Source organism: Coffea eugenioides, chromosome 2, assembly GCF_003713205.1.
Source record: "Coffea eugenioides isolate CCC68of chromosome 2, Ceug_1.0, whole genome shotgun sequence".
Taxonomy (NCBI): domain Eukaryota; kingdom Viridiplantae; phylum Streptophyta; class Magnoliopsida; order Gentianales; family Rubiaceae; genus Coffea; species Coffea eugenioides.
Window position 1 is genome coordinate 68,501,028 of NC_040036.1, and position 20,261 is coordinate 68,521,288.

Sequence of the window (20,261 nt, forward strand, 5' to 3'; positions counted from 1 at the left end):
TTTTTACATGTTATATTGAGTGTGTAAAAATTTTCATTGAAAAATAACTTGATTTGGTCACCCAAATGTTGGAATTTCGGAAGCTTAGAAATCTGGAATTGGTTCCCGTCACTACCCAAACAGTCATCTTGTTTTGGCTATAACTTATTGCTCCGATGTTAGAATCGAGTGCCGTTTGCGGCACTGGAAATTAGACATTCCCAGCTTTCCGTTGGTATAAAATGCTTGTCCTGGTTCCATTTGAGCAAGCCAAAACATTCGTTGAAATTTGCTGTCCTGTTTCGTTGCTTCCTGGAAGGCAGCACATGAGCTGTAACTTAATGCTCACAAACGAGCTAGTTATGGACAGATTTTGAAAATAGTTTCTTCTGAGAAAATATACCCTTATGAGTCTATTTTCCAACGCCACCAACCATGCTCAATTCTGAGTTGAATTGAGTGAACTCATAATTGAGTGATTTATGATCAAAATTCGAATATGGTCTTGTGAAGGAATACCATGCATTTGGACAGATTTGAAACTAACAATGATTTGGGACTTGTTATCCGAAGTTTCTTAGTGTAAATCACCTATCGAATGTACCTTGGACATATTTTAGACATTTCTTACTGGAATGGACCATGTTTGAGATGTTCCTTGACCAAATGTTTGGAAACGGCAAAATGGAAGTTCAAAGGCAGGTTAGCCTTAGAATTTCTTGTGATTTCAACGGTTTCGTTAACCGATTTCCGTACATATTTTTCTATGAAATTTATAGAGGAGTCGCCCTTATATGGTAGTGTAATACTGCTAATTTTGGTACCATTCCGAGTTCGTTACGATACCTAACCAAAGTTCCAAAGTTTGAAGTTTAAATCTGAAATTTTGTTTAACAGTTTCGATTTTTCACCAACTTTGAGCTATCATATCTTGGTGCTCAAAACTCCGATTGTTGACTCGCTTATTGTGTTTTAAACCTTGTATGTAACTCTAATGGAGTTCCAAATTTCAGAGGCTGGTTTGCATTGTGTGAATTTTTACCGAATTTACAACTTTGCCGAAGACCGACCTCAAAAACTGCCTTGGTGTCCAAAATAGTGACTTTGGGCCAAATTTTGAATACCTTCTATTTAAATCATGGAAAAGTGTCTTCTAAAAACTTTTAGTACTTTCTAAGAGGTTTCCAACGGTACCAAGTTTTTTAATTTTGGACTTGTAGAGAGTGAGATACGATTTTGCAAAGTGGGAGTAACAAATCTAAAAATTCATAACTTAAAGGAAATGGAGTTTTTTTCAAACTCTCTCGTTTCCTTTGACATCACTTGATTGTTTTACCCTCGATTTCAAAAACGGAAATTAGATTTCGCTTGTGTTTTAAAACTCCACTTTTGAGTCTCGATTTACGAATAATTAAGCTTCATTTTCGTGAAATTTTTTGAAATCGCACAAGTGTGCAATCTTTCTTAATGATTGGAATTTATAAGTGATTGTTCATTATTAATTACTCAGACTCGCACGAGCACCTTTAAGAGGATCCCGCGGTGGACACCTGAACTTCCAGTGAAACTTCTTCTTTTGTTTACTGGTGAGTGCCAAGTGTGTGGATTATGTGATATACGTGATAAGTGTTAAGTGTTATCAAAAATAGAGATTTTGAAAATGCTGAATCGAGTGTGTACTTTATCGCACTCGTTCTCATTTAAGTTAAGTGTACTTGAATTTCGTGATATGAAATATTTGAAATGACTTGTTAAGTGAATTTAAGTGAAATATTTAAGTGATTATTTATGCTATGGCTGCATAAGTCGATTGGAGTGAATCTCCTCGACTCAAGTGGTAAGTGGGGGACGCCCAAATCTTACTGGCTAACCTTGGATTTGAGCCGGCATGGGTTTGGTCGGGCTCCATGGTGAACCATGAGATCATATAAACTTGACCTATTGAGAGGTCTTACTTGACATACTCGCAGAGTATTGCCTCATAAATGTATTGCGGGCCCGGTATGGTATGCAAGGTGAAAGGGGAAGCGTAAGTGAAATTTTTACGGACTAAACTTACCCGATTGACGGAGTGTCAACTTGTAAAGGTTCGTGATCGTGCAAGTGGAAAATAGCTCCTGAGAGCTCCTATATCCTTGAATTATTTCTGTTTACTTTCTAGCATGAATTGTCATTTATTGGAATATTATTGCCTGACTTGTTAAATTGGAATTGTTATCTGAACAATGTGCTTGCATGTGTGTTCTTGGCCTCACGAGCTTTTTTGCTCACCCTGTAGATTTGTTTTCCTTAACAGGAATGGGTTTGGGATGAGACTCGAAGGGACTCCCTTTTGATATACTTTTGTAATAGGATTTCCAATGTATTGGGTTAGACATCTTGGTTGTTGTTTATTTTGGGTTTGGAGATGTAATCTGGAAATCCGAGATAAGGATTGGATAATTGTTGAACATCGTTAAGTTTGAAAGCTTCCGTACTTTTGACGTTATTTTATCTGATTGTGATGCATAGTATTACTTTAAGCTCAAACGGAAATTACTTGAGTCCTGGCGAGAGTTAGGCAGGCGTCCCGCAGATACCCTTTAGTTCGCCTTAGGGAGAAGTGGGGGCGTCACACATTAAGTATGCAACCTTGAAGACATTTGGACGAATGTGATCAATCTTTTTGCTTAGCAAAAGAAACTTGCAAATCCAACACGCTATGAATGCCGCAATATAGGTTTCCTTTCTCAAGGATCCTGGGATATCCAATGTGTCAAAAGGAATGTTGAAGTCCTTTGTATCAGCAAGGTCATGAGATTCTATGCTTCCAGAAGGGTTATAGGTCATTTTTTATTTAGATGGGTCTTTCTTCTATTCGCCCTCTTCAGATGAGCCTTATATCTAATCTCTCCTTTGAACCAGAAATGGATCCAGTCTTTCATCCACACTCCTTGGTCATTCGTCCAAAGGTGGTAGTAAGCGAAAAAGAGATGCCTACAACTCTCAGGAAGAAGTGGCTTCCCTTCTTTGTTACAAGTGAGAAGTTCCTGCGCCGAAAGATCAACTTCATCAAAGAATAAGCCATCAATTGAAAGATCACCAAATCGATAAAGGTCCCAAAGCATAATAAATAACTCCCCAACAGGCGTATGGAGTGTATTTGTTGAGAGACACCAATATTTAAAGAAACCTCGCGAGATATTTTCACAACGGTTGTCGAAAAATCTCGACGAGTAGACGGTTTCAAATACGTCGGCACGTGTGAGTACCTCTTTATGCCTTCCAATGATGTCCACGACCCAATCCCAATAGTAGGAAGTGAAGCACGCCTCGCCAAAGAAGAAAGAATGAATCTTCCATGTAATTTTGTCATTATTGAATCCCACAAATGAAAGCGTAAATTTGACCATTTTTGGATCTCCATTATGAAGTGACGAGTTTAATATGACCACTTTTTCTAACCTCGACATAGTCGACAAAGTCGATGGTGCTACAACTTCCTTAGTCCACTTGCTAGTCCAATTTTCAAGATAAAAGCATCCTTCAAGGAGTATAAAAGACTCAGCAAAGGCGCCGATTGCTTGCTTATTGACATATAATGATAGACTTTTCGATTCAGATCCTTCTCGTTTGTCCGTCAATGAAATATGTGGTAATAGTGTGGCGTAATCTTTAATTTGCATAGTTGCTGAAATTTTGTAAAAGAAATATTAGATGATGAAAGGAAATTCTTACAAAATTTTGGTAATTAAATTACTTAATTGGTTGTCCTTTTCTCGAGTCCCCGAAATTGCTTCAAACTCCACTTCAAGCGCGATTTTGGTTCTCTACAAGGGAGTAAATTAACAAAGTTGAAACATTGATATGGACTGGTGTGAAAATTAAGACCAGAGTTTTAGCCACAAGATATTGCTCAGATGTCATGTTTGGTATTATTCTAATAGATGAATCAAATGGTCAGGCTATTTTATAATATATGGCGATGCAATTCTATAAGTCTAAAAACACGTGCCCAATAGACATGCAAATTTCAAGTACTAATCAGATTCATGGCACTCAAGGAACCGTTTTGTCCGAAGTCTCTTGTAACAATTAAATATTGTGAGTAAAGGGAAAGCTTCAAGTACCTGGTGGGCAAGACAGAGAAAAAAGGCAATATTGTTGAAGAGCACTAGCAAGCGACACCAATTTAATAGCAGCAGCAATGACAGATATTAGCAACAATGACGACTCAACGATGCAGCTAAAGGAGAGGAATAAAACATGTCCAAGAAATTGTGGCCTTGACTTGACTATATATAGTGGAAGGATTGCTCTTATTGAAAGAAAGTCTTCTTCCATACAAATTTGGAAAAAAGTCTATTCCTTTTTGGAATAGATTTATTGATCCAAAACCGGTTTGTCAAGATCTTATGGACTGCATTAGTAATACTCGACTAACTAATTTGCAATGACAAAGAATTCCAATTTGACTTGGAATTGAGCAAGCATAGCTGAAATAGGAAAAGACTTGTAATTCATGGGCCATGATCGTGACAACTAGAATCATATTGGAATCCGCATTGGATTTTTTATTCAATTCGACAACAAAGTTGCACAAATTACCAATATTGCAAAGTCTAGCTCAAAGAGGTTGTTCGAGTCTTAAAAGGAAAAGAGCTCGTGTGTATATAATATTTGAATTCCCGAAAGCAACGGAAAAGCTAGGGCCATGGTGTAACTATTGCATGGAAGGATTTAGTCTTAGAAATTGAAACCATTGACTTCACCAAGTTATGCATGCATTTGATATTTAGTAGTGATGACTTGGGAAATATTTTACATGGCCATCCTATGTCCATTCGAAAGCCACGGCCATGTGATTTGTAAAGCTTCAAGTTCTAGTCCATTTTTTTTAGAATAAATATTCCAATGGCATTCAAGTCAAACTGAAAAAAAAAATGCGAAGATTGTCCGTTCAAATCTTGCTTCAAGTCTCTAGCAATCACGAACAAGTTTCGAGGGGACATTTATAGATAATGGAATTTTAATTAAATTCTAAAATTACCATTAGTCTATAAATGATTTCTATGGCTTATACTTAGCCAATCGAATATTGCCATATATCATGCACACTTGGAAGTTGTGCTATTCGACAGCTATTCATGTCTCTTCACATGTCGAAATGAGGTGTTGCGGCCAATTAAAATTATCAGAATATCTCTGCCAATCAAATTATACCATGTCACATGTCTATATGACTTAGCAAAATTATGGATAAATATCTAAATAATTATTTCTTTATTAAAGAAATAATATTTAGGGTTATTTAATATATGTAGATGTCTTATATACTGCAATAGCTTGTCCAACCAAATGGCACAACGTCATATGTCCCTGCAAGTTTGGCCAATCAAGGAACCACTCATTGATATTATCTCTTTATTAATAAATACAAAAAGAATAGATAATATTTAAACTGGAACAGTCCTAATACAACAATGTCTTCAATTTCTATCTCATATTACAGTTATAAATAGGGGTCTCTCTACTAAATCAAGGGACAAAAAACAAGAGGCATCTCATACGCTCAAGTATTGAAGTTCCAAGTTACAAAGATCTGGATCTTTAAGCCCTTCAAGTCTTTCATATATCAAGTCTTGAATCTTCAAATATCTTTCAAGTTTTTCAAATCTTCCATATCAAGATTTGAAGGCATCAGTGGTTGATCCAAGAATAAACTGCGAAACCCTTGGACTGGCGTTTGAGGAGAAGAATCGAAGGAAACTCTCTATAAGCTTGAGAAAATCCCGGAGAATGTACTCACATATTTTCTTAAATTTATATATTACATATTTATCGGTGTATTTTTACTTGTCATTTTGTAGACTTGAAATTTTATTGCGTACAGCGGGGGATGGAGAGAGGAGAAGAAAGAGTGTCAGGAAAAGAGGGAAGAAGGAAAAGGGGAGAGGAGAAGACAATTAAGGGAAGAAAAGGGAAAGAGGGAGTAGCATAGGGAGAGAAATAGAGAGAAAGGGAGAAGGGGAAAAAAAGAAGAAGGGTGACCTATGCTAATGAGGTGACTACAAGTGGTGGTTTGTGGGATGAGGTAGGGGCAGTAGTGGTAGAGGTACAAAGGGTTAGGAATAGTGGTGGTAAAAGAAGGATTGGGTGTGTGTTTGATATTTTGAAATGTATATTTAAAAAACTAAAGGTTTGTTTGGATAGGAGTTTATTTGGATAATTTATTTGAAATAATTATTGTAACACTTTTTGTGATGTGATGTATGTGAGGTAAAAAGATGATTGGAAAGATAAAAAGGTAATTGAAATTTGTAAAACAAATTATTTTATTTTAAAACATTTCAATCCAAACACATTTTTTGTATGTATTTTAAGGATTCTTATAAACCAAAAAACTTATCTAATAAAAACAAGGAAAGAATTGAGATGCCAAGCACGCCCTTAAATTACGCGTATAGCATACATGTAACTGATATGGATTACCATAACCAAGGATGCCTTAATCTAGTGGCTTGAGCCCCGAATTTAGAATTCTTGAGAAAAAATTTAAAAAATGTGACTAATGTGAGTAAACAAATTGCATTTTTATGCCAAAAAATTGCATTTTATGTAAAATGTATATGACCAAAAGATACACTTGAGAAATTGAGGGACATTATTAGCAATTTTCCCAAAATTAATCTTTTCAAAAGTGTCTCCCCTCTTTCTTTCTCATATAATGGCGTCCGCGGAAAATGGAAACTCCTTACCAGCTCCGCCCCAACGGCCACAGTCCCCCCTCATCACGTGACACATTTTGAATTAGAGTTCGAATGTCACGTGCCTCGTCTTCCTCCTCCGACTACTCCAATTAAATCTGGATATAAAATTACAAGAATCCTCCAAATCCCAAAATTAAAACCCTTTTTCTCCCTCTCCCCTCAAATCAAAACCCCTCTCTTTATTACTGTGTGTTCTGCGTCTAAAAATCGGAATCCATGGAGGCAATACTGACGGAGTGTGTGCAGAACAGCTTACGGCATTTCATGTACCGCAACGCCATTTTCATGTGCGAACGCCTTTGCGCTGAGTTTCCCTCTGAGGTAGCTTATAATTCACTTTTTTTCCTCTGTTTTTTTTTAATTCTTTGAGTAAAAGTTAAACGAATTTACTTATTTTGAACCCTAGAGTTGCTTAGTAATTAATTTTTTAGGTACAATTTAGTGTTGTTGTTATTAGTATTCTTAAGTGTAGGCAAAGTAGAATCCTTTTTTGGAAAATTAGTGGATACGTTTGAAAATTTTGGGTATATGTTTTTGGGGTTTCGGTGATGAGTTTTATGGAAAGGGGAAAATTGAAGTTTAGGTATCTATAGATGAATAGAGATGTTTTGGACAAAATGGAGATGTAGTTTTATGGAAAATCTGAATATTTGTGCATTGGCAATTTTTACGAGGCAAAATAGGGCTAGCTGCTTTGAAAGTTTGGACAATTAGGAATTGAAATTTATTCAAGTACATTTCGATGCTGAGGGTTAGTTGTACTGTGCCTTTTGAAGTTCTGAAGAAGCCCCAGTATCCTTTATATAATTCCAAATTTATTTTGAGTTTGAAGCATACGGTCCACGTTTTTATATGTTTAGTGATTGCTGCCATGCATTTTCATTAAGTAGGTTTCAGCAAGCCTTTTGGTTCTTTGATAACTTTTTTCTTACTTTTCAATGTCTTCTTCATGTATTTCAGACAAATTCGCAGCTCTTAGCTGTCTGTTACTTGCAGAACAATCAGGCTTACTCTGCATACCACATCTTAAAAGGTATGTTTTACTGGTTATGCTAGTGGTTTTACTCTCTCATGCACCTTGGTTCTTTACTTTTTGCTTTTCTTTTTTGTTTGGCACAGTAGTTCTTATTCTGGTCTTCTTACTTTTCTTTTCAAATATCTTCTGAAGGAAACCATATGGCTCATTCCCGGTACTTGTTTGCACAATCATGCTTTAAGATGGACCTTTTAAATGAAGCGGAAGCGGCATTGTGCCCACCTAATGAATCATCTGCAGAGGTACAAATATGGAAGTCAGCTTCTGGAACTGTCTTGTGCATTTGTGTGCTTGTATTGCTATATAAATTTGTGTTACATGTAGATTAGTTTGGATATATTTGTTTGTTTAAAGATGTGACGTAGTGTATTCAGCTGGAGAAGCTAACAGCCAGTGAAAAATGGATAAAGGAACACTCTGGGATTACAATTCTGGTGGAAAAAAAAGGGTCTATTAAGTAAAGGATCCTTTTCCTCCAGAATAATTACCTATGACCTTATTTATGGAAGTAAACAATAACTGTTTCTTTCTTCAGGATGTTGTCTGCGTATTATGTTTTAAATTTCACCCTAGATGTATAACAGGTCTTTACTGGACAATGATAATGCATGATGAGTCCAATATGAGCTTCAAAATGCTGGTTAGTGTTATGGAAAGTGCAAACTTTATTCCAGTTAAGTGCTGGAACAAAGAAGTAAATATTTTGAATAAAAGTTTACATATTTTGCTTGATGCTAAAGCATGTAGCTATGAGTTGATTAATACTTCTGACTAGAGAGTTGGAAAGAGCATAATGTTTTGGATGGGAGGCAATGGCACAGACTCATATATGGCAGTGTCTAAGGATTTTGTTTTGACTTTGAAATTATATCTGACCACTTTGCTTTATATTGTTTTCCTTGCTTTCAGTAGCTTGGGCACTATATTTCCTGAGTGAAAAATACACTTCAATTGCTTTATGTTAGAGTTGTGAAATTTAAGTTGCTTGACTCAGTATATTGGTCATGGTTAAATGTTTTTGGTGGCAGGATTAAACTAAATATCGATAGATAAACTTCATTCTGATTTTAAATTGTTGGAAGTATAACCCAAGGTGCAGTAATATACATGGAGAAATAATGATGATATCAAGAGGGGGAAAAAGTTAGTAGAAAGTAGGCACTGTATTATGACAGAAATAGAAAACCTTTCTACAATGCTTTCTTAGAATCTAGACAAATACAAGTGCCGCCTTCTTTTGTAGTTATCAACCTTATATTCAGGTGATTTTACTTGAAGTATGTCTTTTTGGCAGATTCCAAATGGTGCAGCTGGGCATTACCTTCTTGGGCTTATTTACAGGTTCTCATTAGTTATTTATCATTTTTTAGTCATTATATTTATGTGAGTTTTGCTATGAATTGATCATTCGTTTTCCATTATGTCTGCAAGTTTTGGAGAAGCTTCCTCTGGATGGATAATGGAGTCTGCTACCTTAGTACTTAATTTGCTAAAACTTGATGTAATTAGATACATCCAAAGTGTGGCTTTGTAACATCACTTCCCGAAAGTTCTTTCTTGACTAGAGATGAACATTTCAGAAATTTTCTTTTCCTTTTTCTGTTAAAAGTTTTGTCCATATTGTCACCATTTAATATCCCAACCTCAGAACAATGGCATATTCAAAGTTTACCTGTGTTGAAACATGAGAATGTGGGCTGGCTGTGTAGGTGTGTTCTTGAAATATTTTGTCAACTTTTATTAATGATACTATTGCACAGATTTCTTTTCTTGGTATCTTCACAAATACAATTTCTAATGTGTCTGGTTTTGGACATATTATAACTTTATATCATGGTTGTTAGTTTCTTTTGTTTTTCCCGAGTGCTTTGAGCTATTATGTCTGAACATTTTTAAAGTTTCTTTACAGCAACTGGAATTTTGGATTGTGGATGATGCTTTTTTATCAATGCAACAGTTTACTTCTATGATTTGGCTTTCCTTTTATAACCTGCTTATTAATTTCTGCTACTAGCTAGTAGTATTTTCTGAATGGTATTTCACAGTTTATGGCCTGTCTGCACAGCTTTGTTGTTTTTTCCTCTTTTTCAGCTATCTTCTTACTGTTTTTTCATTCGTTTCTTGGGTTTTTTATTTTTATTTTTTTTGACTTCTGTTTTACTGGGTTCCAAAATTGTGTATTTATTAAGAAAAGTGTCTTCTATAAGTTTTTGTTGATCTGTTGATCTTTCACCATGTATTTCAGATGCACAGATAGAAGAAAGAGTGCCATTTATCACTTTAATCAAGCTTTGTCCTTGGATCCATTGCTCTGGGCTGCTTATGAGGAATTGTGCATATTAGGTTTGTAAATGAACATTGGCGTTATTCAATCTTCCTTTTTTCTTTTGGCAGAATTTATTACACTAATCTTGTTGAGTTATTTGATAAGTAGTTGATAGTGCTGGCTACTTCTTATTTTGGACCAGCAACCATGAATAGTTTTCATTTTTTATATCTCATTGGTATTGGGGAAATGGACTAAAGGGATAATCTTGACCTGAATTTCCACAGGATTTGTGGTTTTAGTTGCTTGGTTTGATTTAATTGTGACCAGATAGCAGACGCAGAATTCTATCTCCTCGAGAAAGATTGAATCATTCTCCATATTTTGCACCCATTTAACCTGAAAATGATGGCTGCCGTCATCATGTTGGTCAACTCAATTATAGTACCTTTAATTTAACTCAATTATAGTACCTTTAATTTAACTCAATTATAGTACCTTTAATTTGAAGTCATACAGCTTGTGATCGTGTTTTAAAACTATATTTTATCAGCACAATAAGGAAATCAAAAGAAAAAAGAATTTCTATGAACAAAGATAGGAATAAAATTCTTTGCCAGTTTGAGGTATTATTCCATTTTATCCACTGAATATGATTTTCACAGCTCAAATTGTCAGCAGTTAATGTAGATTCTGTTTGGCCAATTTCCAGTTTTATGATTAAAGAAAGTCCTTTGGATTACTATGGAAACAGTATGATTTGTTTTGGCTGAAGTAAGGTCTTCACCAGTAGAGCAATTCGGTTTTTTGTGTTGCATATTCCTCTTAAGCTACTACCTACCTTTATTTTATTTGTCTAACATTGCTTGGAATTGTTTTGTATTGTGGCTATAAGATTGAGCTAAAAACACACTTTGGAGACAGGTGCTGCTGAAGAGGCTGCTACAGTTTTTGGTGATGCTGCTTCTCTTTGTATCCAAAAGCAGCATTTGCCTCATGGATTGGGTTCCAAAAGTATGCAAGCATCTGCTGAAGATCAGGGTCTAATCTCTAGCAGGAATGTTGGTGCAGAAGATTTGAGTCCAAGGCATTTGAAAAATATCCATGGCAATAGTCAACGAGATGCTGCTGGGAACTATCACAGTGCACCTCAGCCTGGAGGAACTGGTAGTCAGCCTTTAAATGGTGGTCCTACTACTTTGTCATTCTACAGTACTCCTTCACCAATGGCTGCGGCCTCCCAGGTATGACAATCAGCTTATAGCTTACGAAGAGTATCTTGCCAGGGAAGGGCAATTGGGTGATCTTGGCCAGATAATATCATTCTATTGTTACTTTTGGAGATTCTATAATTGCAATTAAGTTTATTTAATTTCATAAATTAGATAGTAGCTTTTTCTTTTTCTAAGCTTCAATAGCTGCATATTCTTTATGAGTTTTGCAGATAGCTTGCCCGTCTTAGCTTCTTAATATCTTGCAGTTGTCAGGTGTAGCTCCACCTCCTATATGCAGAAATATGCAAATAAATGGCCCAAATTCTTGTGCAACTGGGGCTGATAGTTCTCCACGATCAACTGTGAACTCAACGATTCAGGCCCCTCGGAGGAAATTTGTTGATGAAGGAAAACTAAGAAAGGTTAGAAAGTTGTTATGTTGCTTTTTGTGCCTGTTCAAAGGACAACCAGTAATAGTGATGCTCCTAGTCAACTACTTTTGACTGCTTTCAAGCACCTCATAGGATCTCTAGGGAAATGGAGTGTTGGTTCCACATGCCATCCATGGTTTGTTGCACCTTCTGATAACCATCTTTTTCTGTTACCTATTCAAACTTCCCCTGCAATGTTTTTAAAGTATGTCATGCTTGGACGGAGCATATCATAGTAATGCATAAGAACTATGTGTCTTTCACCTGAAGGCTGATAAGGATACAACTCTAGCTTGAAATTGTTGTCTCACCTCCTGATTGTTAGATTGTAACCAAAATAATGTTTGTAGGAGAGATTGGTGCCTGCTTTCTGTAAAGCTGCATCAACTGTAGTAACTAAAAGGTAGATGGCATTTGTTAAACCCAGATGTGTGCTGTAGAAAGGTCCTTAATTTTGCTAAGGTAGTTTTAGGCTTTGACACTAATGAGTACTCTGGTAGCACACTTCACCATATATTGCACTTTTCTACCCTGCTATTTCAGACCAAAGTAACTTGGATACTCTTGTATTTGTTTCTTTTAGTCTAAAAAGTAAAATATAGTAAAAGCATTAGATAAGTTATGTGGGGGGATGGGGAAGGGGGGGAGAGAGAGAGAGACTACGGAAATGAGCTGAGAACCTTTCAGATGTATGAAAACTATCCAGATCTGGGTTATGTTGGTAGGGAAGTGAGGCTCTGCCTTGAGATGGAACATAGGCTAAAATAAATGGATGGGGTGGGCATCTAGTCTAAACTCTCAAGTAGTAAGTACAAGTAAAATGATATGGAAAATAGAAAGGAAACTTCAGGACTGTATCTTTAGATGGTCTTTGTACGGTAAGGTGGATATTGATTATGCTGGGCCATCAAAGCTCAGAGTCATGTTGAAGGCAAGATTCAACCTGAAGTTGGCTTTTCGATTTGTTATTGGTTAAGGTCATTTGAAACCTAATACTCTTGGGCATCACAGAGTTGTACGTCTGCTTTGCATCCTTTTGTGCTTTTGTTCTCCTTTTAGGTGCATATTGCACATCGAGTTCTATTTAGCATATATAAGTCTCATCTGACATTGTATTTGTGGCTGATAGTGTCTTGTGTTACTGATTTGAACTCATCCTGATTGTGGTAAGGTATCAGGGAGGTTATTTGCTGATTCTGCCCCTCGACGGAGCATAAGACTTGCCACTGGAGATTCTGTGGCCAACACTAATTCAAATGTGTCAACAGTGTCTGGCAATGGGACAAATCATTCGTCAAAATACCTTGGTGGTTCCAAGATTGCAACTGGATCAGTACGTCCAGTGACAGGTCGGAAAGGACAGTCTTGGTCTAATGAAAATTTTGATGAAGGTGATGAATCTTGTTGGCAAAGCTCCTGATAATCTTTCTTGCTCATTTGTTTGTTAACTTTTTCATATATCAGTTGATTGGTAGGCTTGGATGTAAAATATCAGCACGCGTTCAAATATTTAGTATGCATCAATTCCAAGGATTAGGATTGCAGAAAAAACCAAGCTGCAATTCCAATTTTGGGTGGCTTTCTAGGGCTGAGACTCCCTTCTTCATACTGGCCCTTGTAATTTATTGAATATAATCTGGTTGAGCTCGCTGTAGGGCTTTTTCTTCCTTTACTAGGTCTCTAGCTGGTTATACTAAAAGTTCTGATCTGTATGGATAATTCCGCAAATTACAATATTCTTGTCTTTTTAACTGTCTACAAAATTTATGAAATTATTCTCATACAATAGATACAAGTTAATAGCATTTGCCTAATTCTACAAGGTCAAAGTTTTGTTCACTATTTGTTTTAATTTTTTTTTTTTGAGTTTGAGTAGAAATTTCCATTTAAGCCCATTAACTAGTCAGAACGGGTTCATATGCATTGTATTCTTTGTTTTGGAAGGTAATTATTATGTTCTCATATTGCTTTTGGGGGTGTATGAGCAATTATTGTGCATAAAGATCTTATGATACTTGGTAATTAGGGAAGTTGGTCTGCTTGATTTTAAGACAGACATTAGTTGAAAAAACTTCTTGAGCAATTGTCAAGTAACAACCACGTCAAAATAGGAATTTAACTGATGTCGCAAGTAAAGGACTAATAAGAGATATTCCACTATTTCTCCCAGTGTCAGGCCTCTTATATATGAAGTATTCCAGTAGCTAAAAGAAGTGGTTAACGTTTGCAGGGATTAAGCATGATGGTTATGATGATTCTCGTAATAGTAGCACAACTTGTTCATCCCCGTCTAGTGAATCTAGATCTCTGGATCAAGAAGGGCCTACGTCTGCAGCTGGGGTTTGCCTGAGTGGCTCAAGAGTCGCAGTTGGTGCTTCGGATTTATTGGCGCTCTTGAGAATACTTGGGGAAGGTTATAGACTCTCTTGTGGATATAGATGTCAGGTATGCATTTGACATCCTGAAGAAATGAAATCTCCAGTCTCTCTTGAAACTATATTTAGTTGTATGAATCCTCTTGCTAGGACAGGATGCATTGGATGTCTATGTTAAACTCCCGCAGAAGCAATATAATACAGGCTGGGTACTATCCCAGGTATCTTTGCTAGCTTTATTTCGTGCTTTATGTCTTGTGGATCTTATGATTTGCATGCACCAATTCAAGCAATTGACTTCACAGACATTGGCATCCCATCTCTCTACATCACCTGCAAAGCTTTTCTTCTGGCTTCTTCTGTGTATTAGTGGGATAAATGAACTGGGAGTGTGAGTTGAATCTAGAAATTTTCCTTGAGAGATGGTTGCCACTACCAGTGGTCAGAATCTTTGTTCTCAAGCTTTTAGATGTGGTTGATTTTGAGGGGAAAAGAAAAGATAGCTTCAAACGTGGTGTGTTGAGCTGAATATGTCCAAATTGAGTGTCTTACTTTCCTTTCCCCAAACTAATTTAGACTTTTCCTCAACTGGAAATCTTGAACTCTGACATGCTTGGTGCAGCCAAAAAAATAGGGACCTGTTTGTTCTTCGCTTTTTCCTTTGTACATTTGCACTTTAAGTGTTGGGCCCCATCTGGTTGCTATTTTTTCCTTGGACTATTGAATATTCCAAACTTCTCATTAAAGGAAGACCTGTCGAATGGCAACTTTCACTTTGGGATAAAGTGAATTAACTCTATTTAATGGTATCATGGGTTTTTCCAGAGGACAAAGCTGCAATTTACATCTTTATGTTCGTTTTAGGCAGAACATAGTGATAGGTCTTCCTTACTAACCATGTATAATCAGTGACATGTCTTACATACTTATTTCATGTATACGGATTTGTTGCAGGTCGGAAAAGCATACTTTGAAATGGTTGATTATGTAGAAGCAGATCATGCCTTCAATCTGGCTCGTCTTGCCTCCCCCTATAGCTTAGAAGGAATGGATGTTTATTCTACAGTATTATATGTGAGTTTTCAACACTCTTGGAAAGTTTATTCTTTGAATCATGAGCACAAAAAGGCGCTGTGCATTGCAAAAAAGCTCCCTGCTGTTTGTTCCTAAAGATGCTAAAGTAATTGACTGTTTTTAATAGTTTCCAATCAATGTAAAAAGTAGTTGTGGAGATAGTGTGAGCAGGAGGTTGTTTTATTCATTTAGCCTGAAAACTCAAGGTTATCAACATAGAAAATAAAAGAATTACTAAAGAAGGATTATGCTGCTTTTATTTAGTTATCATGAAAGTTGATTTCTTCATTTCCAACTGCATTTTCCTGGACCCCTCAAAACCTAACTGAATTTTATGTGAACCGTGTATATCAGCATCTCAAGGAGGATATGAAGTTGAGTTACCTGGCTCAAGAGCTGATATCAACTGACCGTCTGGCTCCCCAATCATGGTAGATATGCTATATTTGTGATTGTGTTTGTTTGACTAAATTATTAATCTTGAAAAATTAGTTTCTGCCAGGTGTCTTCTCTTCTCAATAGAACATTGTGTGCAGCACACATTCCCTTTTTCTGTGCTTTTACACTTGAGAGAATCAATTGGTTTTGGAAAATGCAACATTTCATGGGTTCCTTGGTTTTTCACATGTTAAATAGAGATGGGTTCCTTGGTTTCCTGAAGTTGTCATCCGTGCAAAAACGGTTGCTGAATGGTCTCTGACCTGATGCAAAATCTGTGCAGTATAGCTTTTGAGCCTGGGACTTAAGTGAGCTGATTTACTGCCAGTTGATGAAATCTGTCATTTATCTGAAATTAAACACTTTTACGTGCTTTGTGATGGTCTTGAGTATTTTAATCATAAAATGGTCGTTTTTCCATCCTATTTTGGAACTGGCCATTTTAATATTACCTGCTATTTTTGTTCTGTTGCTTTTTCAAGTTGGTGCTTATTGCTGTCACTGTAATATGATGACACTTTTTGGTTATAAATCCTTTAGTTGCAGTCATATAAGCAGTCTTTTGATGAGCATAGAACACCTTTCTTCTGTCAGACATTTTTGCTTCTGGTCACTTTCTTTTAAAAAAATTTTATGTTGATATGGCAGGTGTGCTATGGGAAATTGCTATAGCTTGCAGAAAGACCATGAAACGGCACTCAAAAATTTCCAGCGTGCAGTGCAGCTAGATTCAAGATTTGCATATGCCCACACCCTTTGTGGTCATGAGTATGAATATATATCTGCTCTTTTAGGCAAAAAATGAAACCAGGAGTTAGATGGGATCTCTCTTCTTTTTCACCTAAACGTAGTATCAGTTTAGAGATTATTTAATTTGAGGTTTTATATTCACAGATATGTGGCCCTTGAGGATTTTGAGAATGGTATAAAGAGCTATCAGAGTGCTCTTCGTGTTGACACCCGACATTACAATGCCTGGTATGGTCTTGGAATGGTCTACCTTCGGCAAGAGAAGTTTGAGTTTTCAGAGCATCACTTCCGAATGGCATTTCAAATAAATCCACGTTCTTCTGTTATAATGTCATATCTTGGGACAGCTCTACATGCGTTGAAGGTTTGTCAAATTTTATGAGCTGGGAACCTTATTAAGACAGTTCAATTTTAACCATTGGCATCTTCTAAATTTGGCAGAGAAATAAGGAAGCATTGGAGATTATGGAGAAAGCTATTATGGCAGATAAGAAGAATCCTCTCCCACTTTATCAGAAGGCTAATATTCTTGTGACCGTGGAGAATTTCGATGGGGCTTTGGAAGTCTTGGAGGAGCTTAAGGAGTATGCGCCGCGGGAGAGCAGCGTGTATGCACTGATGGGTAGGATCTACAAAAGGCGTGATATGTACGACAAGGCCATGCTACATTTTGGACTCGCTTTGGATATGAAACCATCTGCAACTGATGTTGCTACCATTAAGGTAACAATATAGCTTCTTATCTATGGTTTCTACCTGTAATAGGTGCTACTGAAGTACTGGTACAAGAATCACTGGTATTATTTGTTTATTATTTCAGCATGAGAAATTGCTAAAATTAGATACTGTTAGTATTATTTTTTGGATAAACCATCAACTTTGACTTGAACCGTGAGATTGCAACTCATGTTTAATACTGGTCTAGTGCATTCTGTTGAATCACAAAATTTGACCCCTCTCCATCCCTACATTTTATCTGTACAAGTATTTCCTACCGATTCAATCTTTTGATAGTACTTCTATAGCTCAGATATCAAGAGAAGTCATTTATCATCTTCATAATCAATTATAGATTATGGTGCACTTCCTCTTGTGGTTTATTAAGCTGGGCAATTTATTTGATCATTGCTTAAGTATACCCTTCATTCCTTCCTCGAACAGGCTGCCATTGAAAAATTGCATGTACCGGATGAAATAGAAGATAACTTATGAGTAATGAAACATGAGACTCCAAAGAGAGACGAGTTTGTAAATCATCCCGGACTCCCTGCTATAAGATGAGGGGTTCGCCATCTGCTTGTGCTGTCGATAATTTGTGGAAGAGAGAGAATGATTTGATCCTTTGGACAAATTCCTGCAGCAAGCTCTTCCAGTTAAGGAAACCCTGTAACTCAGTTTTGTAGGCTTTTCGCATTACAGAGGAGGGAGCAATGTGACATTTGTTGCATCAAGTCTCCTTCTTGCCTGTATTAGAACAAAATTGCCCACTGCCAAACCGGCTTGTATCAGTAGCTGTACTCATTGTACCATTTCAATCTAATTCTGAATTTTTTTCAGTACAATATTGTTACAATTAGTCCTATACTGGAAGTGGACGAGAATGGTCCTATCTAATCTATTGAGAGGTTCGAAGAAAGCTAAACAACCTTCAGTCATGCTCTAGGGAAGGAAGCAACGCAGTTAGGGGGATTCGACCCCCAGACCTGCGCCTAGGGAGGGACTTGGTTCATCTTCCGGTGGTCAACTGAGAATTCTGAACTGATATGACGAGGATTTGCATCTTGTCAAGCTTTTGTTTTTCAGAAGGAATTATGATTCCATTGTCAATGGACATGTTTAAATCTTTCCAACCACTTTTCCAGTATGATACTGGAGATTCTCATCCATATTTTCTCTTATAACACCATCGTCAATTCTGATCTTGTATCCCATTGTTTTTGCAGCGCTATTTGTGTATTTGTTCCAAATAATTCTGGTGTAAATTCAGCAAATATTTTCTGGTTGCATTTTCTACATTATTTATCAAACACCTCCTTTTCTCCATTATTCTGGTTTTGGCCCTATTTTTTCTTGGGACGACTCGAGGAAAGGGAAGACAAGAGTTGAAATCTATCAGTAGAGTATAATTTTTCAGTAATTCTTAAAAAAGCTTAAAGCAATGCTTTTGTTTGTAGGATTTAAAAAAGAAGTTAGTTCGAATAAATAAAATTTCATTGCCAATGTGGGACTCACCATTGCTAATAAATTTGGGGCGCAAACACGTGTCACAATGTAAGAGAAGTGGGGCCCGTTTTGTTCATATCACCACCGTCAATTCAATTCCCCTCTTCCTTAAGTTTCCTAAACGCGCTAAGCCATGGATGGGATAATTTCACAAACCTCCCTTAAGGTTTCTCAAATTTTCACTTAGCATCACATAATTTTGAAAAATATCATTTGTCTTTCTTACTTTTAACTTTTTGTAATTTTGTCAACCCATTTCAAAATATAATATGTAAAAATTCATTTTTTGGATAGAGGAGATGTTTTCATTTCAAAAATACACTTTGTTGTCCTACTTTTTTCAAAATTGTAAACTTGTCATAAAAAGTTAAATAAAGACGAATTGTACAAATGTGTAATTTTGAAAGACACAATATAATTGTAAGTATATCAATGTACACAAAATTTATTTTAATAATATATTCAAAGTGTTTTTACAACAAAAAAAAAAAGATTATTCCTTTATTATAAAGTGTTTTTGGTCAATTTGAGGAGTTTTTCAAATTTTTAAAGTTTTAAAAGTTTGTAAATTTCTTTTCTAGATTTATGGCTTGTAAATCATTAAAAAGATAAAATGTTTATGTTTACAAATTCATTTGAGGTTTTCTCAAAGAAAAAAGTCATTTTTTTAATTCAAAAATATTTATGAATGAAATTAAAGATTTATGAATTGTGTATAAATTTTTTGAATTGCTAATTCTTTGACTAGATCAATGGCTTGAAAATTTGAATAACATAGAATTCTTAACTATAAATTTAAAAACTCATTTGAGGTGTTTCAAGGTGCAAAATGCTATTATTATCATTGTAAAATTCTCATGCAAATTTTTAGAATTTCAAAATTTTATCAAATTCCTTGTGTAGAATAATGGCACGAAAATTAAGAATATGTGTTTCAACTTTGTTAACCACTTTATAATTCCTAATTAAAAAATCACATCGGCCAAGTGTTCAAAAGTTAAGAGATTAACTATATTTGTTATGTAAACAAAATGGTTCACAAGAAAATATTGGAATGAAAATATACTCTCTATCCACAAATAAGTTTTTGGATAATATATTTTGAAATGTGCTACCAATGTTACAAAAAGTTAAAAATAATGGAGGCAATCAATATTTTTAAAGTTCAGGGGGCTAAATAAAATTGTCACAAACGTTAAGGGAGGTTTCTAAAATTATCCATGTACATACATATCATAAACTTTTTGTAGTATCATGAAAGGATATATATATATATATATAATTTTAAAAATTATAACATAAAAAGGACGTTCTTTGTCTTGGAATAATGAGTTTATTTTTTGGATCAATCATTTCATGCACCGTTAGTATATACATTTTGCGAGTCTAGATGTATATCATACATATAAATTTTGGTGTTTAATTTTAAATTAATATGATGCAGTAGATAACTAGGTACGTCAGTGCATACAATAACAATGTATGAAAAATTAATCCTTCCTTTTTATGTTATAATTTTTTATTTTTTCTTGTTGGGTTTTTATTTCCTTAAGAATTATGTTGAGTTTACCAAGTGATCTATCAATTATATTCCCAAATTTTGTAATCAGGTTATTGGGTGATTGGATTCGGATTGAAAGTTGATTTTAAAGATATAGTAGTTTCAATATTTTAAATAGGGTTAAAAACAAAAAAACTTCATGTGATATATCTAATACATAAAAAA

The 20,261-nt window shown here is 35.6% G+C and overlaps 1 protein-coding gene across 1 annotated transcript; it reads left to right on the forward strand.

Annotated features, from left to right (window-relative positions):
• Nucleotides 1-6,709: 6,709 nt before the first annotated feature.
• On the forward strand, nt 6,710-18,325 carry LOC113764047 (cell division cycle protein 27 homolog B). Its single transcript, XM_027308082.1, has 16 exons — nt 6,710-7,049; nt 7,689-7,761; nt 7,897-8,006; nt 9,059-9,105; nt 10,010-10,107; nt 10,955-11,274; nt 11,511-11,666; nt 12,847-13,066; nt 13,906-14,120; nt 14,206-14,271; nt 15,005-15,124; nt 15,479-15,555; nt 16,211-16,330; nt 16,457-16,676; nt 16,754-17,035; nt 17,474-18,325. The coding sequence occupies exons 1-16, from the start codon at nt 6,945-6,947 to the stop codon at nt 17,522-17,524; spliced, it is 2,280 nt and encodes a 759-aa protein (XP_027163883.1). The 5' UTR covers nt 6,710-6,944; the 3' UTR covers nt 17,525-18,325.
• Nucleotides 18,326-20,261: the final 1,936 nt, after the last annotated feature.

Coding starts and splice junctions, on each gene's coding strand:
- LOC113764047 (XM_027308082.1), top strand. CDS start 6,945: ATGGAGGCAATACTGACGGAGTGTGTGCAGAACAGCTTACGGCATTTC. Junction 10,108..10,954: donor TGAGGAATTGTGCATATTAG/GTTTGTAAATGA, acceptor CTTTGGAGACAG/GTGCTGCTGAAGAGGCTGCT. Junction 11,667..12,846: donor ATGAAGGAAAACTAAGAAAG/GTTAGAAAGTTG, acceptor GATTGTGGTAAG/GTATCAGGGAGGTTATTTGC.